General features: G+C 42.9%; 1 protein-coding gene across 2 annotated transcripts in view; it reads right to left on the bottom strand.

Moving 5' to 3' along the window:
• The window catches only part of HTR4 (5-hydroxytryptamine receptor 4), a 707,781-nt gene that overhangs the window by 73,702 nt on the left and 606,980 nt on the right, over window positions 1-27,099 (bottom strand). The window contains exon 7 of one of the 2 annotated variants that reach the window (XM_040406590.1): window positions 24,059-24,135. The exons of the other annotated variant lie outside the window; for it this stretch is intronic. Within the exon in view, the coding sequence (XP_040262524.1) occupies window positions 24,075-24,135 (61 nt within the window). The 3' untranslated portion in view covers window positions 24,059-24,074. The remainder of the gene's footprint in view (window positions 1-24,058; window positions 24,136-27,099) is intronic. 2 annotated transcript variants of the gene reach the window in all.

The raw sequence follows: 27,099 nt of genomic DNA, 5'->3' as shown, positions 1-27,099 counted from the left end.
GAAAACACTAATAATCCCCCTCTACCTCCCCCAGAAAAATCGGTTGAGGCCTACCTCGCTTCATTATCCTTACCGACATTATCTGACAATCAATCCCAGACTCTCCAAGCACCATTTACACTAGATGAGATCATGACAGCTATTAAACAGCTACCAAAAGGGAAAAGTCCAGGCCCAGATGGTTACCCCGCTTTATACTATCGGACATTTAGAAACATACTAGGCCCGTACTTACTATCTGTTTATAATAGCTCCCTGTCTGGTGTCCCCCTATCTTCGGACATGACGAGGGCAAATATCACGATTATTCCAAAGGAAGGGAAAGATGGTTCTCTATGTGCTAATTATCGCCCTATATCCTTATTAAATTTAGACTTAAAAGTACTAGCAAAAATTTTGGCGACACGCCTTTCCAGATTTCTCCCATCCTTAATTAAGAGTGACCAAGTTGGCTTCGTCCATGGTAGGGAGGGCAGAGATAACACTGCCAAGGTCCTGAATGCAATATACTATGCTAAAAAAATGGGCCGTCCTCTGGTTCTCCTTAGCACGGACGCAGAAAAAGCCTTCGATAGGGTTAGTTGGGACTACATGATTGAAGTCCTTCGGGCCTTTAGTATTCCTGAACCATATATTAAAGCCATCTTATCATTATATGCCAATGCATCAGCTTCTATTATCATAAATGATACTTTGTCCCCTCCCTTCATTATCCGCAATGGCACCAGACAGGGATGCCACCTCTAACCATAAATTTTTGTGTTGGTCATGGAAACACTACTACAGTCGCTCAGGAAAGAGGAAGGGATTGAAGGCATCAAAATGGACCAACAGGAACATAAAGTAGCTGCGTTTGCAGATGACCTCCTCATATTGAATACCAACCTATCCAAAGCCCTACCCTTTAATATATAATATCCTAGAACAGTTTAGTCTTCACTCTAACTTTAAAATCAATATGAGTAAGTCTCATATCCTAGGTATAGATCTCCCCCCTCTACTTAAGAAAGTACTGAAAGATAGTTCCCCTTTTAACTGGGAAACCCCCTACATTACCTATCTGGGAATTAAGATTGGTCCAGACCCCACTTCATTATTCCATTTGAACTATTCCTTCCTCATGAAATCGATAATCGACAAACTGTTGGTATTAAAGAACCCCCCGCTTTCATGTTTTGGAAGAAAAAACATAGTCACTTCCCTAGTCTTACCTAGACTGACCTACCTACAACAGGTCTTGCCTATTCCAGTTCCCAAGACATACTATGTTAGACTTAAAAGTGAAATTAGCAAATTTGTTTGGGATGGGAAGAGGGCTCGACTGGCTCGCTCTGTTCTCTGTAGACCTAAGGCTAAAGGAGGGATTGGACTTCCGGACCCCGAGCTTTATGGGAAAGCTGTCTTACTATCGAGGGTAGTGGACTGGCTAACAGGCCCTATAGAAAAACCTTGGGTCTTCATGGAGCAGTGTGACTTTAGCTCGAGCCTCTCTGGTCTCTTGGTGGGATTAGGACAATTCCCGGCCCAAAATAAATATCTCAATCTAATTGTAAAGTCGACATTGTCGACATGGAAATGGCTTCAAAACTCACAGTATGCGATACCCCTTCCGTCACCTCTACTCCAGATAAGGGACGTCATGGCACATGGTTCCTCTGATTTAAAAGACTGTCTACCACTCTCAGTTAGGAACTCCACTATCAAAGTTATTTCCTTATATGGGGAAGAGGGCAAAGTATTAAGCAACAAAGAAATTTTACATATCTTTCCAGATTGCAAACCTTTCCCACACCTGCTCTCCTTTCTTTGTTCCTTCATTACTAAAAATGTACCTATGGAATCTCTTCTACGACCTCTAATGTGGTTTTAAAGCTTACTTGTAGACCATTCTAGACATATCAAACTGATATCCCAATTATATAAAAAGCTTAACACACCTACAAATATAGCTAAACCGGCTTTTATAGGGCTATTGGAGAAAGATTTAGGTGTTGTCTTTTCTCAGCATGAGATCTCTCAACTGTTATTACTACCACACAGGTCATCCAGATGTGTCCGTACCCAGGAAAACAGCTATAAAGTCTTAACTCGCTGGTATAGGACTCCCGATATCACTTGTAGATATAGTTTGACTGGGTCGGACGCATGTTGGAGATGTAAAGAACATAGAGGTTCATTCTACCATATCTGGTGGTCTTGCCCACTTATACAGAAGTGGTGGACCGAAATCTTTAGCTTGGCCGACAAAATTAGCAATCTAGCAATTCCAATATCTCCCCAATAGGCGCTTTTGGGATCCAGTCCTTCTTCCCATAGAGGGAATCCCACTAGACTCTTTTATTGTTTGCTAAGTGCAGCGCGTATCCTTATTCCGAAATTCTGGTTGGCATCTGAGGTCCCTTCCATATCTCAATGGAAAGAGAAAGTGGATCAGATATACAGATGTGAGGAGATCTCAGCCTGGGAAGATCGAAGGTTTACCTCCTTTAAATTTAGCTGGAGTGCGTGGACCAAATTTAGGAACTTTGCCTAGAAACCCTTTAATGATAACCTTACCCATGACAATCTTTATGTACAAAGATGTAGAGCAATACCATTTCCTCGCTGGGATGTCTGTTTTTTAGGTTTGCAAATAATTGACTTAAAAAGGAAGTAATTAACGCAGGGTTTATTGTCTCTCAATGACCATCCACTACAATACAATATTATTGTCTATAACCTGTCACTCAACTTGTTATCATTATAACATTTACTTCATATGTATGTACTATATTTCTCAATAAATATATTTTTTTTTTTTACAATATTACTTACTTGTTTGACTAAATCTAATAGTGCAATTCGTTTAGCATATCTGTGGTGTTTATTCTACAATTTTAATTGAATAAACTAAATAGCATTCAAGACATGAAGGCTGCAGTTGAGGTATGATATAGAGAAAATGATGTCATCACGTCTTACCAGCTGTACCATGGGTTTGCGCAACAGATCAATGTTTAATCAATGTATCTCCGCAGTAGACTAATGTACAACTAAGGGCTCATGCCCACGAACGTAAGGGCTCCGTGCCCGTGCTGCGGACCGCATACGGCGGTTCCGCAATACACGGGTCACCAGCCGTGTGCATTCCGCATCACGGATGCGGACCCATTCACTTAAATGGGTCCGCAAATCCGGAGATGCGGTGCGGAAGCACGGATCGGAACCCCACGGAAGCACTATGGAGTGCTTCCGTGGTGTTTCTGGCCGTGCCTCTGCACAGCAAAAAAAATAGAGGATGCACTACTTTTTTGCGGTGCAGACCATCGGATGCGGATCGCGGACCCCATTCATGTAAATGGGTCCGCAATCCGCATGCGGCTGCCCCACGGTTGGTGCAATTTGCAGTCCGCAGCACGGGCACGGAGCCCTTATGTTCGTGGGCATGAGCCCTAAGAATGAGTGGCATAATGAAAAACTCACATATAAGATACGGTTTTATATTTACATATTTAGGATGGAAACATATTTCCTTGAAATGTTATTTTTGCACTTTACAATACAAAATTTCACATGGTGTCTAACCAATAAACCATATTTTATTTTAAAAACTGTGGAGCACATTTATCATATGGGATGGTTTTCATGTTACTTTTTAAATCTACTTTTGCAATTTATTAAATGGGACACAGTTTTCATGTATTTGGTGATTGCAACTGCATTGTGTTGTATAAATTAGTCTTAAAAAATACACCAAAGGGCTGTCTGGCGTAGGGTGCAACTTTTCTGCGACATTTCAAGTATCGCAGGTAGTAAATATGTTATAATCCAGGTCTAATCTAGTCTCAGTTTTCTGCCTTAAATACAGACCCCTTTGAAAAGTGGCGTGTCCCCTAAATTTTGCATAAATGTTGCACAAAAAATTGCATTTTTACACATATCTGGTTTGCTAAATCTTCCCCTGTGTGTTTTGCTTGCGCATAAAAATATACAGACACCAGTCAACCCCTTCTACCCCAGGCCAGTTTTCATCCTCCTGCCTAGGACATGTTTTGCAAATCTGCCGTGTTACTTTATGTGATAATAACTTTGGAACACTTTTACTTATCCAAGCCATTCTGAGACTGTTTTCTTGTGACACATTGTACTTCATGACAGTCATGAATTTGAGTCAATATACACTGCTCAAAAAAAAATAAAGGGAACACTTAAACAACACAATGTAACGCCAAGTCAATCACACTTCTGTGAAATCAAACTGTCCACTTAGGAAGCAACACTGAGTGACAATCAATTTCACATGCTGTTGTGCAAATGGGATAGACAACAGGTGGAAATTATAGGCAATTAGCAAGACCCCCCCCCAATAAAGTAGTGGTTCTGCAGGTGGTGACCTGACCACTTCTCAGTTCCTATGCTTCCTGGCTGATGTTTTGGTCACTTTTGAATGCTGGCGGTGCTTTCACTCTAGTGGTAGCATGAGATGGAGTCTACAACCCACACAAGTGGCTCACATAGTGCAGCTTATCCAGGATGGCACATCAATGCGAGCTATGGCAAGAAGGTTTGCTGTGTCTGTCAGCGTAGTGTCCAGAGCATGGAGGCGCTACCAGGAGACAGGCCAGTACATCAGGAGACGTGGAGGAGGCCGTAGGAGGGCAACAACCCAGCAGCAGGACCGCTACCTCCGCCTTTGTGCAAGGAGGAACAGGAGGAGCACTGCCAGAGCCCTGCAAAATGACCTCCAGCAGGCCACAAATGTGCATGTGTCTGCTCAAACGGTCAGAAACAGACTCCATGAGGGTGATATGAGGGCCCGACGTCCACAGGTGGGGGTTGTGCTTACAGCCCAACACTGTGCAGAACGTTTGGCATTTGCCAGAAAACACCAAGATTGGCAAATTCGCCACTGGCGCCCTGTGCTCTTCACAGATGATGCAGGTTCACACTGAGCACATGTTACAGACGTGACAGAGTCTGGAGACGCCGTGGAGAACGTTCTGCTGCCTGCAACAACCTCCTGCATGACCGGTTTGGCATTGGGTCAGTAATGGTGTGGGGTGGCATTTATTTGGAGGGCCGCACAGCCCTCTATGTGCTCGCCAGAGGTAGCCTGACTGCCATTAGGTACCGAGATGAAATCCTCAGACCCTTGTGAGACCATATGCTGGTGCGGATGGCCCTGGGTTCCTCCTAATGCAAGACAATGCTAGACCTCATGTGGCTGGAGTGTGTCAGCAGTTCCTGCAAGACGAAGGCATTGATGCTATGGACTGGCCCGCCCGTTCCCCAGACCTGAATCCAATTGAGCACATCTGGGACATCACGTCTCGCTCTATCCACCAACGTCACGTTGCACCACAGACTGTCCAGGAGTTGGAAGATGTTTTAGTCCAGGTCTGGGAGGAGATCCCTCAGGAGACCATCCGCCACCTCATCAGGAGCATGCACAGGCGTTGTAGGGAGGTCATACAGGCACGTGGAGGCCACACACACTACTGAGCCTCATTTTGACTTGTTTTAAGGACATTACATCAAAGTTGGATCAGCCTGTAGTGTGTTTTTCCACTTTAATTTTGAGGGTGACTTCAAATCCAGACCTCCATGGGTTAAAAAATTTGATTTCCATTTTTTTTTTTTGTGTGAATTTGTTGTCAGCACATTCAACTATGTAAAGAACAAAGTATTTCAGAAGAATATTTAATTAATTCAGATCTAGGATGTGTTATTTTTGTGTTCCCTTTATTTTTTTGAGCAGTGTATTTCACCTTTATTTATGAGAAATCCCAAATTTACCAAAAATTTTGAAAAATTCACAATTTCAATGACTTTTAAATCAGAAAGTGATACCTCATAAAATATTTATTACTTAAAATTCCCCATATGTCTACTTTATGTTGGTATCATTTAGTAAATGTCATTTTATTTTTTAGGACATTAGAAGGCTTAGAGTTTTAGAAGCAATTCTTAAAAAGTGGATTTTGGAAATTTTCTTAAAAATGTTAAGGAACAGTTCAGTTCTGAAGTCACTTTGTGGGACTTACATAGTAGGAACCCCCCATAAATGACCCCATTGTAGAAACTACACCCCTCAAGTTACTCAAAACTGATTGTACAAATTTTGTTAACCCTTTAGGTATTCCACAAGAATTAAAGGAAAATGGAGATTACATTTTTAAATTTAACTTTTTTGGCAGATTTTCCAAATAAAACTCTATATTTATTACCATGATTCTGCGGTTTACAGAAACACCCCATATGTGGTCGTAAAACTTATATAAGGGCATATGGAAGGGTGCAGAAGAAAAGGAGTGCCGTATGGTTTTTGGAAGGCAGATTTTGCTGGACTGGTTTTTAGACACCATGTCCCATTTGAAGACCCCCTGATGCACCCTACAGTACAAACTCTCAAAAAGTGACCCATTTTGGAAACTACAGGATGAGGTGACAGTTCTATTGGTACTATTTTGGGGTACATATGATTTTTAATCACTCCATATCATGTTTTTTGTGAGGCAATGTAACCAAAAAAATTGCTTTTATTTGGCACAGTTTTTTTTTTTGTTTTTTTTTACAATGTTCATCTGATAGGCAGATGTCTATGTGCTATTTTTATAGAGCAGGTTGTTACAGACGCGATGATATCAAATATGTCTACTTTCTTTGTTTCAGTTTTACATAATAAAGCTTTTTTTAAAAATTATATATTTTTGTGTCTCCATTTACTAAATGCCATATTTTTTTTTATATTTCTGCCAATCGTCCTGTGCAAGGGCTCGTTTTTTGCAGGAAGAGTTGAAGTTTCTATTGGTACCATTTTTGGGTACATATGATTTTTTGATCATTCATTATTACACTTTGGGCTGTTTTACACGAGCGAGTCCATTGCGGGAATCACGCTCCGTGTGTGAGTATGATCCTCCGCTCTGGACTTGCAGGAGTGCACGGCATTATCATGATTTATAATGCTATGTGTCTCTGCATGGCCTTTTTTCCACAGAATCATAGTGACATAAAGCTGTCAGTATCATTCTGTATAAATAAGGCTCCCCGTCCAACAATGGGTGATGTTCAAGATTGGATGCTTCATGCAGAGGGTATTCCATGGTGTGGGGACCTTGTACCTGCGGCATAAATTCACCAGGTACGCCCCGTTGAGGACATTGAGGTCTAGCAACTCTGCAAATTTTAACATCCCGCAAGTCAATAAGATCAGACGTGGAGGTAGATCCTTTTCGGCTCAAGGGGCCAGATTTTGGAACCACCTACCTCTGGCCCTGAAAATGATTCCCAGTCTTCTCTCATTGAGACGTTCACTGAAAACCTTACTTTTCCAACAGGCGTTTGATCTTCCTATATAACACTTATTTTTGGTTCATATAATTTATTTATTTTTTCTAAATCTTAGTCTATAAATTCACAGTTGGTAATGTCTATCCTTTTTTTAAAGATACTTTTCCTCACGTTTATTAATTTTGCTCTCTTCACATTCTCTATATCTCGCCCGAACCCTCTGAACCTTGAGATCCCTCTACCCTCCCTCCCTTTTTCTTGATTTTCTATTTTGTTAAGTGCTAGGAAATTGGTCTCTGGAATAGGTGCCTTATCCTCTAGGCCTTTGCGGCCCATGGTAAAGTGTCATGCCTTCTTCTTTTTCCTCCCTTGTTGAATCAGCCAGCTAAGCGCATCGAGGTCCTAAGGGTAAGACTGCGTGTACACAAGACTATACATCATCATCATCAGCAGCAGCAGAGGCACATAGCATTATAAATCATGATAATGCCGTGCGCTTCTGCAAGTCCAGAGCAGAGGATCACACTCACACACGGAGCGTGATTCCCACAATGGACTCGCTCGTGTGAAACAGCCCTTTATGGGGCAAGGTGACCAAAAATTTGGTTGTTTTGGCACAGTTTTTATTTATTTATTTTTACAGCGTTCACCTGAGTGGTTAGGTCATGTGATATTTTTATAGAGATGGTTGTTATGGAAGTGTTGATACCTAATATGTCAACTCTTTTATTTATTTCACTTTAACACAATAATAGCATTTTCGAAACAAAAAATATGGTGTTTTAGTGTCTCCATATTCTGAGAGCTATAGTTTTTATTTTTTGGGCGATTGTCTTATGTAGGGTATAATTTTTTGCGGGATGAGGTGACAGTTTTATACCATTGGGGGGCATTTTGGTACCATTTTGGGGGGCATACGCCTTTTTGATTTTTTACACAGTTTTTTTTTACGGTGTTTCTCACAAGGGGTGGATCATGTGATATATTTATAGAGCCGGTCATTACAGATGCAGCGATACCTAATATGTGTGTTTTTTCTTTTTTTTTTAAACTTTATTTCTGTCCCACTCTGGGACTTCAAATTTTAGGGGTCTGATCCCCTCTGCAATGCATTACAATACGTATTGCAATGCATTCCCTGTTAGTGTATTACACTGAGTAATACACTAACAAGTTGCCTGGGAGACACAGCCTAGGGATGGATCTCCTTGACTTCGGTAGAAGGCAGGTCCCGATGCCTTGCAAGGCATTGGGAAGCCTCTGTAAGGCATTGGGCTGCCTTCTCACCCATGGGGTCCCTGCCCTAGCAGCGCAGGGACCTGATGGGCTCCCTCACCCATCGCAAATACTTTCTATGCCATGGTCAGCGCTGACCACGGCATAGAAGGGGTTAATCCATCGGAAACGGCTTTTACAGCGATGCTGGCAGATACAGCAGGGGCCCGGCTATCAAGGACTGCTGGGCCCCTACAGTGATCGGGCAGGCACCACTCCTGTGCCCGCCCGATCACCATGATGTAATAGTACATCAAAATTAGGCAAGTCACCTGCTGCTATGATGTGTCGGAAAGGGGTTAAAGATGCACTCAAACAAAATCTTTTATTCTCTGGCCCATAATGTAAATTGTATTTCTTATTCCTTGATATCAGTCTCTTAGGAATGAATAGATAAACTGACTTCCTGTCCACACATAAGATGCAGTGTCTGTTGAAGAGTCAGAATGTTGGTCACATAACACAATGGATCAGAATTAGGTGGATAACGCCCAAATACAGCTACAGGTATGAGCTAGAGGCCAGTAAAGTTAACCTCTTTTTTGGGCAAAATAATTAAATTAAGTAACACAGCATCAGCAAGGGTTTATGAGGGATCGGCTCTGACAAACTATTCTGATCAGCTTCTATGAGGAGTTTCATTCCTGACTGGATGATGGTAATGTCTGTGGATACAATTTTGGGACGTGTACGACTTTTTGATCTCTTTTTATTTAATTTTTTGTGGGGAGAGAAGCGACCAAAAATTATGAATTGGCCTTTTTGACCTTTTATGTTTTGCCATTTTCCGTACGGGATAAAAATTTTAATATTTTAATAGTGCTGGCATTTTTGCATGCCAGGATATCTATGATGTGTACTTTTTAATGGGAGAGTGATTTGAATTTTTACCTTTTTTTATAATTTTTTATTTATTTATAAAATACTTTTTTTTTTTACACTTCTTTTTATAGTTCTATAACAAGCAATCATTGGGTTGCTTTTCTCATAGACTCCAATGAATTAGCATTGGAGTCTATGAGGATTTTACTATATTTCTGTGGAGCCCTGTCACAGACAGGAGCTCTATAGAAATTACTAAGCAGCAGCCTCCTGTCACACAGGAGGACAGGGGCTGCTGCCAACTCACCCAGAAGCCCGCTCTTCCAGGTTTTTAGCATACAGATGCTGTGGTCAGGATTGACCACGGCATCTGAGGAGTTAAATGTCCGCAATCCGCATCACCACCGGTCACAGACATTAGCTGCAGGTGCCTGCTATATGGAATAGCAGACACCCCGTGGCTATGGTGCTCACTTTGCCCAGGAGCGGGAGCCATCATTAAAGTCCTGACTGCCATAAGGCTATATACGTCGGCGGTTGGGACTTTAAAGATGGCGACTGCTCCTGAGGGGTTAACTTTAGACTGCTGCGTGAATGTCCCTTAACTGTATTTTTATACCTGGGCCTGTAACCATAACAACAGGGAATCTTCAATGTCTACAGAAAATACGATTAGAAGGTTTCATAGTCAACACAGACAAGGATTCATTTCTATATGAGCAATGAGATTATGGAACTGTCTGCTATGGGAGGTTGTGAAGGACGATTCTCTGGGTTCCAGAGAAGGGACGTTGGTCCAAGGCTTTGCCATATTTGGGGTTGGGAAATAATTTTTCTACCTTAATATGGAGCAATTGGTATCTGTCTCATAGGGGTTTTACCTTTCGATGGATCAACACTGTAGGATTACAGGTTGTATCTGATAGATGTGTGTCTCTTTCCAACCTTACCTTACCATACTGCCGGTAAATTTATCCATGCATTCATGTGGATTTATTTCTGCATTTGTGTGGATGAGATTTTTCCCACCCAAATTTTTTTCCTCCTAGAAAATCCAGGCAGAACATTTGTAGAATATCCACTGTGTGTTGAATCACTTTAATAGCTTAGGGGGCTTGGCCTGTATTTGTTGAGGGGAAATCTGTATTTATTCTTGGGTCTCAATTTATATTGAGGTCTGGTCTGAGTGTATCTTTGCTGCTATACAGGATGGAAAGTATTGCAGTAGTGTGAGGCCAAATATGCCTTGCCAAAACTTTGTAGTGATTAGGGCATACTGTGCTAGATGGAGAAGAACTAGAAGGACAAAATGTCTCCTATGAGTCGCTGGGTTTTTAGAGATGCTGTCACCTCTCATGGCCTTATTAAAGGGGTTTTCCAGGATTTACATATTGATGACCTATTCTTAGTGTATGTCATCAATATCTGATCAGTGGGGCCCTAAATTCTGGCACCCCAGCTAACAGGCTGTTTGAAGGGGCTACTTCTCAATATACCAAACACAGCACTGTACTTTGTGTAGTGACTGTGCTTGGTATTACAGCCTTGTTAAATGGATTAAGCTGCACAAAGGACAAGTGATCGATGAACAGTGCTGGGAGTCGGACCCCCGCTGATTAGATATTGATGACTAGAGATGAGCAAATCAAATCAGACAAAGTGGAATTTGATCCGAATTTCAGGAAAAATTCGATTCGCAATGAACGTGGTAACGAATCGCAATTTTTCCTAAATTTGCGGCTACATGTGTGAGTACTGAGGACATGAGGCAATGAATCCTGGGAAGGCAGCCAATCAGCAGTTAGCCAGCCCTGTGATGTCACAGCCCTATAAATACGGCAGCCATTTTAGATTCTGCCATTTTCCAGCGTTCTGAGTGCAGGGACAGACGTGAGAAGACGCTAGGGACACCTCACTGTGAACAAAGAAACTGAAAAAAATTATTTATAAGTGCAGGGAAAGGATAGGGAGGAATAATTTCACGGCATCTTAGTGCAGGGAGAGATGTCAAAAGTGCTAGGGACAGTGCTAGAAAAGCGATTTACAAATGCAGGGAAAGATTATTTGGAGATACAAATAGCCATTATACAGCTCTGTGATTCTAGCAATTTGTTCTTGGGGTGCAAGTGCTACATTGAAAAAACTTTTGTGGCGTATTTCAGTACAAAAATTAAAATATATACGCAATTCACTGTTGCAGTTATTTGCAGTGAAAGAGTTTACTGACGTACTTCAGTACTAAAAGAAAAATATATAACCAGTTCACTGTTGAAGTTATTTGCGCTGAAAGCGTTTAGTGATGTATTTCAGTACTAAAAAAAATATATATACACACTTCACCAGTGCAGTTATTAGCAGTGAAAGTGTTTACTAAAGTATTTCAGTGCAAAAAGAAAAATATATACGCAGATCACTGGTGCAGTTATTTTGGGTAAAAGCGTTTAGTGGCCTATTTCAGTACAAAAAGAAAAATATATTCTCAGTTCACTTCTGCAGTTATATGTGTTAAAAGCGTTTAGTGGCCTATTTCAGTACAGAAAGAAAAATATATACGCACTTCACTGGTGTAGTTATTTGTGGTAAAAGCGTTTATTGGGCTATTTCAGTACAGAAAGAAAAAAATATACGCACTTCAATGGTGCATTTATTTGTGGTAAAAGCGTTTAGCGGCCTATTTCAGTATAGAAATAAAAATATATACGCAATTCACTGGTGCAGTTATTTGTGGTAAAAGCATTTAGTGGCTTATTTCAGTACAAAAATAAAAATATATTCTCAGTTCACTTCTGCAGTTATATGTGTTGAAGGTGTTTAGTGGCCTTTTTCAGTACAGAAAGAAAAATATATACGCACTTCACTGGTGCAGTTATTGTGGTAAAAGCATTTAGTAACACTGCTATATGGGCCCTAGTAGAGACCCTCGGGAGGTAAAACCTCACTGTACAACCAGTCAAAAGACCGAAAATCCCTGTAGGGGCACTACTTATTGCAACTTAAAAAGCATAAACTTTATTGGATCAATGTTAAAATGATGGTCTCTAATAAACCATAACCCCACAATGCTAAAACTCTCAGGTACTGCGCTAGTTTCTAAATTGCCTATTCTTCTGATCCCCTCAACAATGTTGCGACAGAAGCGTGAGTGGCTACTCCTTATATGTGCAGTTTGCAATGCCCTGAGTAAGGTATGTCACTACGGGAGAGTATGAGTTGGTATACAAAAATAAGTCATCTTGGGATTGTATATTTCTGTCTCCAGGGTATTGCATTCATGCATGCATTGCTTATCACTGCATATTTATTGCCCGCTGGGCTATAACGTTAACACACTTCCTCACACAACCACATTCATTGTGAGTTGGGTAATGAATACGTTTCTATATGCTCAGAAACCAAAGTGCCAGCAACCTGCCTAAAATAGATGCGCCTAACACTACTTCCCACCCGACATGTTTCGTGGCTTCGTCAGTGGTTCGGGGTATTAGCATTTAGTGCCCTATTTCAGTACAGAAAGAAAAATATATACGCACTTCACTGGTGCAGTTATTTGTGGTAAAAGCGTTTATTGGCCTATTTCAGTACAAAAAATATACTGTATATATTCTCAGTTCACTTCTGCAGTTATATGTGTTGAAAACGTTTAGTGGTCTATTTCAGTACAGAAACAAAAATATATACGCACTTCACTGGTGCAGTTATTTGTGGTAAAAGTGTTTAGTGGCCTATTTCAGTACAAAAAGAAAAAGATATTCTCAGTTCACTTCTGCAATTATATGTGTTGAAAGCGTTTAGTGGCCTTTTTCAGCACAAGAAGAAAAATATATACGCACTTCACTGGTGCAGTTTTTTCTGGTAAAAGCATTTAGTGGCCTATTTCAGTACAAAAAGCAAAATGTATTCTAAGTTCACTTCTGCATTTATATGTGTTGAAAGAGTTTAGTGGCCTTTTTCAGTACAGAAAGAAAAATATATACGCACTTCACTGGTGCAGTTATTTGTGGTAAAAGCATTTAGTGGCCTTTTTCAGTACAGAAAGAAAAATATATATGCACTTCACTGGTGCAGTTATTTGTGGCAAAAACGTTTAGTGGCCTAAATCAGTACAAAAAGAAAAATATATTCTCAGTTCACTTCTGCAGTTATATGTGTTAAAAGCATTTAGTGGCCTATTTAAGTACAAAGAAAAAGATTTTCGTCGCTTTTAGGGGTGTTTTAATTTGCTTTTAATTTATTTAGTTCAGCTAAAACTATGTCAGACAGAGAAGTGCCAGGCCATGCTCAGAGGAGTGGCAGGGGCATACAGTGAGGAACAGAAGTATTTGAACACCCTGGAGGGGTGTTCAAATACTTAGAAATCATGGAGGGGTCTGAAATTCATACTGTAGGTGCATTCCCACTCTGAGAGACCGAATAAAAAAATAATAATTAGGAAATCACATTGTATGATTTTTAAAGAATTTATTTGTCTTGCACTGCTGAACATAAGTATTTGAACACCCGAGAAACAGCAAGAATTCTGTCTCTCAAAGACCTGTTACTGTTCCTCTAAAAAGTCCACCTCTACTCCACTCATTAATCTAACTTACTAGCACCTGTCTGAGCTCTTTAAAGACCGCTGTCCACCCCACAGTCAGTCAGACGCCAACAACTACCATGGGCAAAACCAAACAGCTGTCAAAAGACACCACAAGGCTGGAAAGGGCTACGGGGCAATTGCCAAGCAGCTTGGTGAAAATAGATCAACTGTTGGAGCAATTGTTAGAAAATGGAAGAGGCTAAAGACGACTGTCAGTCTACCTCGGACTGGGGCTCCATGCAAGATCTCACCTCGTGGGGTATCACTGATGATAAAAATGGTGAGGAATCAGCCCAGAAGTACAAGGGAGGAGCTGGTCAATGACATGGAGAGCTGGGACCACAGTTTCAAAGGTCATTGTCGGTAGAACACTACGCCGTCATGGTTTCAAATCATGCATTGCACGGAAGGTTCCCCTGCTCAAGTCATCACATGTCCAGGCCCATCTGAAGTTTGCCAATGACCATTTGGATGATCCAGAGGAGGCATGGGAGAAAGTCATGTGGTCAGATGAGACCAAATTAGAACTTTTTGGTCTAAACTTCATTCGTTGTGTTTGGAGGAAAAAGAAGGATGAGTTGCATCCCAAGAACACCATTCCTACTGTGAAGCATTAGGGTGGTAACATCATGCTTTGGGGGTGCTTTTCTGCAAAGGGGACAGGGCGACTGCACTGTATTAAAGAGAGGATGAATGGGGCCACTTATTGTGAGATTTTGAGCAACAACCTCCTTCCCTCAATCAGAGCATTGAAGATGGGTCGTGGCTGGGTCTTCCAACATAACAATGACCTGAAGCACACAGCCAGAATAACCAAGGAGTGGCTCCGTAGGATGCATATCAAGGTTCTGGAGTGGCCTAGCCAGTCTCCAGACCTAAATCCAATAGAACATCTTTGGAGGGAGATGAAACTCTGTGTTGCTCAGTGACAGCCCCGAAACCTGACAGATCTAGAGGAGATCTGTGTGGAGGAGTGGGCCAAAATCCCTGTTGCAGTGTGTGCAAACCTGTTCAAGAACTACAGGAAACGTTTAACCTCTGTAATTGCAAACAAAGGCTTCTGTACCAAATATTAACACAGATTTTTCTGAGGTGTTCAAATACTTATATTCAGCAGTGAAAGACAAATAAATTCTTTAAAAATCATACAATGTGATTTCCAGATTTTTTTATTTTTATTCTGTCTCTCAGACTGGGAATGCATCTACAATGTGAATTTCAGACCCCTCCATGATTTCTAAGTGGAGGAACTTGCAAAATCGCAGGGTGTTCAATTACTTCTGTTCCTCACTGTAAATGTTTCTGGTGCAGGCAGAGGTCGTAGCAGAGTAAGGGTAAGAGTAAGGAATCGCAGCGAGAGGCCTGAGCTCCCATTGTCATCTAGCGGTCGTGTCTTGACCAGCAACCCAGCGGTTCTTGATTGGAACTCAATTCATCCATTGCTTTATCCACTTCATCCCAAGTGACATCAGACACCTCCAGCCAACAATCAGTGGGTTCGTCAGATGCAACCCTTAGTTGGCATGGCCCGGGAGCAGGCCCTGTGCGCTCACCTGTCCTCAACCTGCCTCTGTCCTTTTCTGTTCCCTCAGCCAGAGAAGTATTATATGTTGTGGGCTCAGCTCCACTTTTCAGTGAGGACGAGCTACTAGAGGAGAGTAAACAGCTACTGCCCAGCCAAGATCTGGAGGAGACATCTGCCGCTTCCTCCGCTAGGCAGGCAAGTAGTTATGAGGAGAGTGGTGTGGGAGCTGGTGTTGTGAGCGGTCAGGCTCCTGACCCAGAGACCGTTTAGGAGGACATCAGTGACGTGCAGACACTACTCGATAATGATGAAGCCGATTGCACTTGGGAGCCTGGTGCAGAAGGGGCTTCATCACTATCAGGAGAAGAGGGTGGCAGCTTGTCCGTGAGCCAGCAAGTCGATACGATGGCCGGGAGTCAGCAGGGTGGCAGCAGCGGGAGTTCGGGAGCCAAATGTGCCCGGGTTAGACCACCTGCTTCGCAGCAGCTTACCTGCCCAGGGAGTATTAGTGAAGGGGTTCACGGAGGCAGCGGCGGTAGCAGTCAGTCAGTGCAGACTGTTAGGGGGAAAATCACCTACTCGGCGGTGTGGCAGTTTTTTGTTAAGCCGCCAGAGGAGGTGAATGTGGCCATATGCAGAATCTGTCCGCAGAAGGTGAAGTGTGGCTAGGGTGCCAATATTGGCACTATGGTCCTGCATCAACATATGCAGCATCGCCATACAGTGGCCTGGGAGAACCGTGGCTCCAATGTGGTGGTCCAGCCTGCCACAGCAACCACTGCATCACCAAGTGGCAAGCACCCGGTTTCAGCCAGTCAAGGCTCCACCACCTCAGCCGAAGGGAGCTGTCTGTCATTCCCATCTTCTGCTGGTCTAGATGCTCCTGCTCCTCCTCCTCCTCGTCACTCATTTCATCAGCAATCGATCACCGAAGCGATTGCCAAGAGACAGCAGTATGCGTGCATGCATATAACGGTGCAGAGGCTGAACATGCTCCTGTCCAAGTTGCTGGTGCTGCAGTTCCTCCCTTTCCAAGTGGTGGACTCTCCACCTTTCAGAGAACTGATGGCTTGTGCAGAGCCGAGGTGAAGAGTCCCAAGCCGTCATTTCTTTGCCAAAAGGGCAGTACCAGCCCTGCACAAATATGTAGAACAGAAGGTGGGCCAGTCCTTGAGCCTGTCGGTGTCTGCCAAAATGCACGGCAGAGCCGACGTGTGGAGCTGTAACGACAGTCAGGGACAGTACATGTCCTTTACGGCCCACTGGGTGAATGTGGTTCCTGCACAGCTACACCAGCAACTTGGCCAGGTGACGCCGCTTCCGCCTCCACGTTCTCACGCCATTGGTCCTGTGACAATGTCCGCCTCTGCCTCCTCATCCTCCACCGTGTCCTCAGCCTCCACTGCATGGACAATTCACAGTGCCCCTCCACCATACCAAATGTGCAGGGAACGGCGGTGTCACACTGTTCTGCACCTCGCTTCCCTGGGCGAACAGAGTCACACAGGGGAGGAACTGCTCCATGTCCTTTGACAAGAAATCGAATCCTGGCTTTCTCCTGGACAATTCAAAATCGAACTGGAGACATGGTGCCTAGATCTCACGGCCACATGAGCCCTGTGGGGGATGAACTGGAAGAGGAGGGGGGGAACATTGGAGCACAGGCAATGTGTAGCAAAATGGGTGGTTTTTCTACTCAGGTGACAGGAGAGGAGGAACAGGAGCAGCCAGAGGAGCAACAGGTCGATGAGGAAGACGAGACAGAGGAACCAGACACACCGAGGCAGTATGCAGTGGAGATGGAGGCAGGGAGTCCCTCCGAGTCACTTGCACAAATGGCCTGATGCATGCTCACTTGCTTGCGTAGTGAAAGCCAAATTGTCACCATTCGGCAGAGGGCTTGTTGGACCCTCACTACCGGTCCAGAATGGGGACCTTTTTTACACCCACTGAGAGGGAGGACAAACTGAACTACTACAGAGACACCCTATGTAGTCAGTTGGCCGCTGCCTATCTGCACCATCATCCATCCTCTCGCAGATCTGACCAGGGGTGCCCTCTGCGCTCACGTTCCACTGCCATGGCTGCTTGGGAGGAGTGGGGTGGCAGGAGCAGTACCAGCTCCATTAGCAGCAGCCTGACTCTACAGTCGCTGATGAGTAGCTTTCTTCACCAGCATAGTGAAGAAACTACTCACCAGCAGCAGCAGGTAGACCTGGAGCAGGACCTGAACCAGCAGGTGGTGGCATACTTGGACAGCATCCTGCCAACTCACATTGAAGATCCGCTGGACTACTGGGCAGTCAAACTGGATTTGTGGCTGCAACTAGCAGAGTTTGCCCTGGAAAAGCTGTCCTGCCCGGCCAGTAGTGTGGCATCAGAGCGGGTGTTAAATGTGGCGGGGGCCATAGTTGCCCCAAGGAGAACTTGCCTTTCCACCCAAAATGTGGAGAGACTGACCTTTGTCAAGATGAATCAGGCGTGGATTAACCAGGATTTCCACCCACCAATGCCTGATGCATCAGACTAGATCATCCATGGTGCCACACTAACACTTTGACAAAAGAGACCTGTTTCTTCTGGCTACCTGCCTCAGCTACTACTCTGATGCTGCCACCTGGCTGATGCCACACATCTGATGTCAAGTGCTCCTTCTTTCACCCACCTTCCTCAGCGGGTACTGGTATTTCCAACCACCGCCCCACTCTGTTTCTGGGTCACTTTGTGGTCTCCTAATGCAGCTGCTGCTGCCATCTCCACACTATGTCACCTTCCTACTCTGTGGTATCCTGATGCTGCTGCCTTATTCACACTATGTCACTGTCACGGATGAGAGTGGGGGATACCCTCAACCGTGCGATGTTAAAGGAAAATGGAAGCTGCTAGGCCAGGACCACAGGATCAGGGAGCAGGTCACCTCCTATTGCGTTCCTAATGCTGACCCTAACTGTATGAGCCAACCCAGATGGTAAGAGGGCTCATACTCTGGAACCTAAGGTCCCTACTATCCCTCAGAAAAACCCTGTGCTAGGAGCAGGGTAAGATAACCTGTTCCTCCAAGACACGGACGAACAGGTGTCTCACTGGCCAAGCTGCAAGGAAGGGGAAACATATACAGACATATGAATATGGCAGGTGAACTACACCAGTTCCAACCTACCTGCCACAGCCTCGCTGACTGGAACCCATGCACCAGTACTGCTGTCCACACAAACACTAAGGACACAGCACACCACAAAACACACAGGTAACCAGGACATCCATAGCTGTAATAAACATAGAAAGGATAACAACATCAACTTAACATTGTGCATAACTTTTATGACCACAAGTGTGGCCCTCACTGGACAGATGGTAAATGAACCAGGAGGATGACTCCAGCATAACGCATGGCAGGAGTACCCCTCAGACTTCTGGCTTTCAGCAGGAGCTAAATAGCCCAAGCAGCCACACCCACACACCAGGAAATGAGTTAACCCTTTCATCACCAGACAAGGTAAGTGTCACTTAAAGGAGAAGTGTACACAGAACAAACTCCCTAACACCAAACATAGAAAGTGAACACTTAAAATCACACGTTGCCAACTCCAGACTCGGTCATTGTGCCACTCGGTGGCCTCCTCATACTTCTGCCAACTCCAGACTCTGTTGTTTTGCCACTCGGTGGCCTCCTTATACTGCTGCAACCTCCAGACTCTGTTAGTGGAAAGGAAACAGATAGGTTGGGTACAGCAGGCTCGTGGTGACAACCTACTGAATACAATCTGCTCCAAACAACCAAGTACAGCGCCAATTCACTATTTTAAGTTGGTTCAGATCATAGGACCAATAATTTAGAACCCGAATTATGGGATCACCTCATGAGTAGGGTGGAGACATTGACGTGCCCAAAGAATCCGTAGAGAAAGATCAAGAAGTAATAAATAACATGTAGGGATTGTGGATTAAACAGATAAAATATCATGGAATAAAATAAATATATAAAATATATATATATAAAATAAATATATATTGTCAGCTTTAACACTTCATGGGGGCGGGAGAGGGTGTTATCTGGATAAACTCAAGACACCAGTAAACCTTGAACCCCCCAGCCTAGATCGCCTGTAGGATGTTTAAGAAGATGAAGTCAGCCAACACCATTAGGGGCTTCTGTTCAAAATTCTTCAATTTGGAGTTAAAATCCGACTCAACACATTTCGGGACTAGGAGGTCCCTTCCTCAGGAGCAGCTTACATGGTTAACCCATAAGCAGCCTCTTCACTAGATCTAATACATTCTACCTGCCTTTTACTTCCCTCCAAATATGTTCTTCTAATCCACTGGTGCCTCTAATTTTTTCTGGTCTTCTGGATCACCTTTCCACAAGATCTGATTAACCCACCACTCTCTTTTCATTACATATACCTCCAGACTCTGTCATTGTGCCACTCTGTGCCCTCCTCCTGATGCTGCTGCCGCCACTTCCACACTCTGTCATTGGGTCACTCTGTGGTCTCCTCATGCTGCCGCCACCTCCAGACTCGGTCATTGTGCCACTCGTTGGCCTCTTCATACTGCTGCCAACTCCAGGCTTGGTCATTGTGCACTCGGTGGCCTCCTCATACTGCTGCCAACTACAGCCTATGTCATTGTGCCACTCAGTGGCCTCCTCATACTGCTGCCAACTTCAGACTCTGTCATTGTGCCACTCGGTGGCCTTCTCCTGATGCTGCTGCTGCCGCCACCTCCAGACTCCGTCATTGTGCCACTCAGTGGCCTTCTCCTGATGCTGCTTCTGCTGCTGCCGCCACCTTCAGATTCTGTCACTGTGCCACTCGGTGACATCCTATTACTGCTGACACCTCCAGACCCTGTAATTGGGCCACTCTGTGGTCTCCTCATGCTGCTTCCACCTCACCACTATGTCATAGGTCCACTCTGTGGACTTCTCATGCTGTTCCCACCCTCCCCATTTCATGACTCGGCCACTATTTTGCCTTTCCGCCTGGGTGACATCATGAATTATTTGACCTTTCTTCTGATCTGTCAGAAGGAAGGAAAAATGAGACTCACAACGGATCCTGTCTGTGTAGCAGCTGTAAAGCCTGTATGGTCCCATCAGAATTGGCTTATGATTTGGTAGCCAAAAGCAGGAGTGGGTACAAAACACAGAAGATATGCAAATATTCCATTCACGTTCACTTCTTATCTCTGTTTTAGATCCACTACAGTTTTTTTGGGCATTAGCAATACTGATGGATTATTGAGCAAATGCTGACCGAGTGAAGGTGTATGCTCCACAGACAGGATCCATTTTTTGTGGGTTATTGTTCTGATGGATCAGAGGAAGGGCAAAATAATTAGTGATGTCAACACAAACTTACTGCTGACATCCTCTTCACTCTGTCCAGGGGGCTCTACTTGTACACATGTTTAATAGAACAGATTCTGTAGACATCTATGTGGAATCAACTGGCGACGGTGTAAATAGACTGCGCTTCTTCTTAGCACTAACTTCGACTTGTAAGGCTGAGTTCATACTTGAGTTATTTGGTCAGTTTTGGCCCCGTGACTGCCCAAATAAGTGAAGTGTGCAGTGATTCTAAGAGCGACGCCTGTCATCTGCATGTCATACGGACTCAGTATTATTTCACTACCAAAGCAGACTCCCTATGAGTGTTACTGCAAGGCACAGTGTTCTACACCACTATAAAGGCTCTCAGCAGCCAGGAAATTCTCGAACATATTCGGATCGAACCGAATTTTTCCCAAAAATTCGGAGAACCGGCGATCTGAATTTTTGAAAAATTAGCTCATCTCTATTGATGACATATGATGGAAATAAAAGGTCATATATGCCATCTTGTGATGCACTGCTTGAGAAAGGTTCCAGTGTGTGGACTGAAACGTTGCAACTGGTGAATAAATTACACTTCTTTACCTAAGCAAGTGCCGTGGACATTTTGGTATTTATATTTTTGGAGAAAGGATCGCTCCATTAGCCGCTGGCACCCGATTTCAGCATTTTCTGCTGGGCTGTTCACACATTTTGGACTTTGTTATTTCTATAAACAGGTATTCAAACAGCCTTTTGTCACAAAAAACCTGTGCAAATATTATTTTCATAACCCAACAAATGAAAAGGTTTGTGCTGTAAAACCACCACATGCTCAAAATTGCTAACAAGCAACTGGTCATGATCCCACATGTGGCCACTTTACTTGGCAATGCCTAGCACAGTGGTCTCAAATGAATTAATTAGGACCACATTGTTTATTTGGCATTCATTGCTAATGTCTGTGTGGTACTGTACCTGCAAAAATATGCAACAATTAACAATAAAGACTGAATAAACAATGCAGTCCTAATGCACCCACTGCGGCTCACATGGAAGCACAGTATTTAACCGGAAGTCAGCTGCTCCATATGGCCTTTAGATCAAAACACTCTGTTCATTAAGAAGTGAATCAATCAAATCTCAGCATTGAAAATATTAAAACACACTTTCATAGCTTATATTTTTAACATGTTTTAATTGTTATTTAATCATGTTAATTAACAAAGCCAGTCCCATTCTCTGTCTATGCATCAGCCATGGCACAGAAGGGTGGTGGCTTAGCTAATAAACTGAGCTAGACAGCCATCTCTTTCACTCATTTTGCCTACAGAGAGGAGGGTGAAGCTCTCTGCCTGTGTCAGAACATCACAGGTCAGCAGCAGCACAGAATCTCTGGGGAGGGAGGCAGGCGATAAAATAGGATTTGTGCAGTTGGAATATAAAGTACTGTATGTTAATAGGTTCAATTATTCTACAATTGAAATTGCAACTGCAGCGCAACTAGCACAGCTCTGCCACGTGGCCATCTTAAGATCCACAAAGTAGCTGCAGTTTTACCCTCCTCCCCCCCCCCCCCCAAAAAACACAGCCCTTTCTGCCACAGAACAACTCCTTAAATCAATGAAAAGTGCTGATACCCCATATATACACTACTCACAAAAAGTTTGGGATATTTGGCTTTCGTGTGAAAATTATGGAAAAAGTATAAAGTTCATGCTTCAGTGATAAATAAGCATGCAATGCTGATTTCTACTTCTCAAACAATTTATTTAAACAAAAGCCAACAACGGTGGTGAGTATACCCCCACAAAAATGTCAATGTCTTAATAACTTGTCAGCTTGACAACGACATCTCATTATGTTCACAAGTCGAGTTATTGTCTGACAGAGGCATGACATCCCACTCTTCTTGAACGGTGGCTATTGAGGTTCTGGGGTACTGAGTTACAAGCCTATACATGGTGACTCAGCTGATCACATAGATTTTCAATGGGATTCAGGTCTGGAGAATGTGTAGGTCACTCCATTTGAGGTACCCCAGTCTCTAGCAGCCATTCCCTAATGATGCGACCTCGATGAGCTGGCGCATTGTCGTCCATGAAGATAAAATTAGGCCTGTGTTGTTCCCGCAGAGATACAATGACTGGATTAATGATATTATTTAAGTAGTATGGGCTTGTCACTGTACCATTCACAAAGTGAAGGGCAGTTCTGTATTGACTAGACACACCTGCCCACACAATAACACCACCACCATCAAAGGCTTGTCTCGTGTCAACAGTGGCTCATGAATAGCTCTCTCCTTGATGTCTCCGTCGTTCGCGAACATCATTTCTGCTCAGCGTGAATTGACTTTCATCAGTGAACAGCACTGAGGTCCATTGGTCCTCGTCCAGAATAGATGCTCCCTGGCCCATGCAAGACGATGGCACCTGTGGTCAGGTCCCCTTGCAGGTCGTCTAGCACACAGACAATGCTGATGTAAATGGTTTAGAATGGTTTGACGTGACACTTAGGTGCCTCTCATCTCCCTTAAATTTGCCTGGAGTTGTGTAGCATTCATCATCCGGTTCCACGAGGCATTATTCACAATGAAGCAGTTATCAGTGTGGCATATGGCAAAGAACTCCACTTCTATGCTTTTCTGTGACTTTTCCAGTCTCTCTCTATCTTTGTTGCAACCTGCTGATGAAATTCTGTGACACTCTAAGCTCAGTGGTCACTTCCGTCTGAGAACATCCTGCATGAAGCCTTGCAATGGTGAGGTACTGTTGATCAATTGATCGTCTTGTTCTCATGATGTCAAAATGTGAACAGCATAATGAGGAGGGCTATTTAAATACCAATTCTAATTGAACCAGGAAATTTATTGGGCGATTTGTGAATTTTGATGTTAAGCTCCTTGTTAGAGAATAGCAAGTTGTACAAAAAGTACCGAAACACTGAACAGTTGGACATGTGCATTAAAAAGTTTAGAGAAGATCACTTTAAGTTCACCTTAAGGGAGTGCATTTTAGGTTCATCCTGAAATTTCACCCACAAGCCAAATATCCCTAACTTTTGCCTTCAGATATCATGAGCTTGTGTGCAATTGTTTTGGCTTAATTTTGTTTGCAAGAAATGTTGCTACAAAAATCAAACCACAAGCTAAGGGAAGTAACTTTGACACACGAATGGCCATAGTAAAGGGGTAAAAAAAGACAACACATACATTAACAGCCAAAAATAAAGGACATAAGTACAAAAGCAGGGTGCAAAAGAGACTTACAGCGCATGTTTAGAACTCACACAGGAACTGGTCTATTGCAGAAGAGCAGGAGAAACTTGGAGACAGAGGAACAGCCACTTTATATGTAGAGGGGAAGAGAGAAGGGCGAAGAGGAGAGTAGACAGGTAAAAACAAAAGGGTTGGGAAGAAAAAGAAAGACAGACATTAATATAAAAGGAACCAATAAAGGGGATATTAATAACACAATTCTACTTTTACAAGATGATGTGTAGATGTGTGTTATAGCTATATCTATGCATTACACCAGTTGAGCCCGATCTCCACACATACTAATCGATGCCCTAGCAACAACACAGGGATGGCAGATTTTTTTTTTTTAAATAGTATCAAATAGCAACCATAATTATTAACAAAATCTTATTAGTATGTGAGTAAAGGTACTCTTTACTCAGCACATTCATTGCACAAATTTCTGGAACTGAAAAACATTGCAGCCAATGGTTGGAAAACATGGGGTACTTAAGGCAACTTCTTCTATGGGAGACTGCCTGAGCAACAGTTTGTCTAGCTTTCTAGTTCCTGTGAAGGTGCGCTATATATATTTGTTTGCCTGTGTACTGACTTCTGCCTGATTCCCAGATTCTGATCCTCTGCCGTCTGATCTGACCCATGCCTGATCACTGTACTGAACTTCTGTTGCCTGCCCTGACCTCTGGACTGTTTCCTGGATTGCCATAAACTTTGCGTGTCTTGAACTAAACCTGTTACTGACTACAAGTTTGTAGCTATCAACCACACTGGGACTTTTCCAGGAGGTAGCAGTCTGGTAGTTCCCGTGCAGTAAAGTCCATATCCCTGTATAGGGGCTAAACGGTGAATACCAGTGGACTGCCAGGATAACACCCTTAGGATTAGCCCAAAGTCAAACTCGTTGGTTGACACTGTGGTTTCATATACATTGATTATTACACACACAGACCAATGATTAGTAAGATTCATTCTTTTTGGGGTGTAAATGGCCTGTGTAGCCTTAAGTGGGTAACAAAGTCTCTGAATATACTTGCATTAAGTTTAAATACATGGTCTAGAGGCCCAGCATATTATATGTTTCATACTTTGTTTTAAAAAAAAAAAAAGGATGCCTTTTAACATACATTTGGTCAATAGGAACCCAAAGCAAATGTACCCTGCACATTCGTGACATCTGTCCAACCATAAGAGCTTAGTGTGATGTGTTAGTCTGATTAATATTATACTATTAATTGACACATTTGTTGACCAGATGCCCTTTTCTGCATGGCATACATATTGTATGCCTGCAATTGCATACTGTATGAATTTCAAGACACCAAACAGGAAACAGTCACTGGTATAGCAGTTGTTAAAAGATCCATATTTTGTATTTCTAGAAGTAAAAACCAGTAACGGTGATAATAACTGACGCTGCTAAGAGGAAAGGTTAATTACTAAAAAGTGTTAATAAGTTGTTCTACTTATCCTTTAAAAAGAGTGATTTTCCACAATACAACTCACTTAATATTCACAATAGGTGTAATAAAAAAAGTACAATAAATTGAGACTATGAAGCGCTTCAAGGCTGCTAACTTAAAATGGAGCAGCTGTGTCAAAATAATTACAAGCAATTGTATCACAATTTGAACATTTCCTCCAGGCAACAATACAAAGTGCCTTTTTTCAGACATTCTAATGAAAAGAAACTTTCAGGTTGTAATCAATATTTACCATTGTGCAGAAACAAGTTGGCTACACGGTTTATTCTGATACAGCCAATGGCTAAATGGACCATTGAGCGGGTACAGGTTATTGTCATCTAGGAAAGGGTTTTTGCGATTGTTTAAAGACGGTATGATACATATATGGGGGCAGGAGACAAGAATAGATTTTTATGAACAATGGACTCGATACAACAGATAAACGGAAAGGTTTAGGTGACGTACATGAAATCCATGAGAACAAAAAAATGAAATCTCTGCTATCAGCAGTTCCCAGTTGATAATCTATTTGTATCCTTCCTGCAAACTTGTTTCAGTGACACAAAAAAAGAGAGATACAATTAACCTCTTCGCGTCTAAATAAAAGCAAGGCAAATTCATTCTTCGTTTGCCTCACTGTAAGAGCTTTTGCTGCTTCAGTTCCAATTGAACCTGCCAGCTCTGGCATGAAATGTGGGATATTTCACTGCCCAAATCCTGTTGCTCAAACAGAAAACAAACAGTAGAGAAATCTGCTGAGAAGAAAAGATTAGTCAGAGATCCAAATGCAAAGCACCCTCCTCCCTTGTGTTTTATGGACTTTATAAGCAAACATTTCATGTGAGCCAAGCCATTACATGGCTCTATCCCATACACAGGACTCATTTGTTATTGTTTTAACTTGGACTCTGCTTCATGCAATTACCACTGCCTCGCATATCAAACAATATCACCCCGAATCAAAGTAATAACCTCTCATTGTGAGCGGTACATACCGTATGGGAATAAAAGGTTAAGGAACAAAAAGAAACCAATGTGGATAAATAGAACTGTAAAGAAAGCAATAAATGACAAAAAGAAAGCATATAAATCACTAAAACAGGAGGGTAGCACGGAAGCACTGAAAAACTATAAGGAAAAAAATAGAACATGTAAAAAACAAATAAAAGCGGCCAAACTAGAGACCGAAAGATTAAAGCGGCCCTTTAAAGAGTAATGAGGGGGGAGTCGCAGAGAGCGACGAGGAGAAAGCAAAGCTGTTAAATATTTTTTTCTCCAATGTAGCAACAAAAGAAGCCGCGGCACTCAGAAGGATAAATTCCAATTTCTTTAATTCACCTCTTGTGGCAACGTTTCGACCAAAAAAGGTCTTTATCAAGCACAAATCTTATCTTTTGTGCTTGATAAAGACCTTTTTTGGTCGAAACGTTGCCACAAGAGGTGAATTAAAGAAATTGGAATTTATCCTTCTGAGTGCCGCGGCTTCTTTTGTTGCAATTTATCACGGGAACCCACAGACCGGGATCCAACGCTGCAGGCACCACCACGAATTGGAAGACTGGGACTCCAGTGAGTAGTGCTGACCTA

This window comes from Bufo bufo, chromosome 1 (assembly GCF_905171765.1).
Source record: "Bufo bufo chromosome 1, aBufBuf1.1, whole genome shotgun sequence".
Lineage (NCBI taxonomy): Eukaryota > Metazoa > Chordata > Amphibia > Anura > Bufonidae > Bufo > Bufo bufo.
This window is presented reverse-complemented; position numbering and strand designations above follow the sequence as displayed.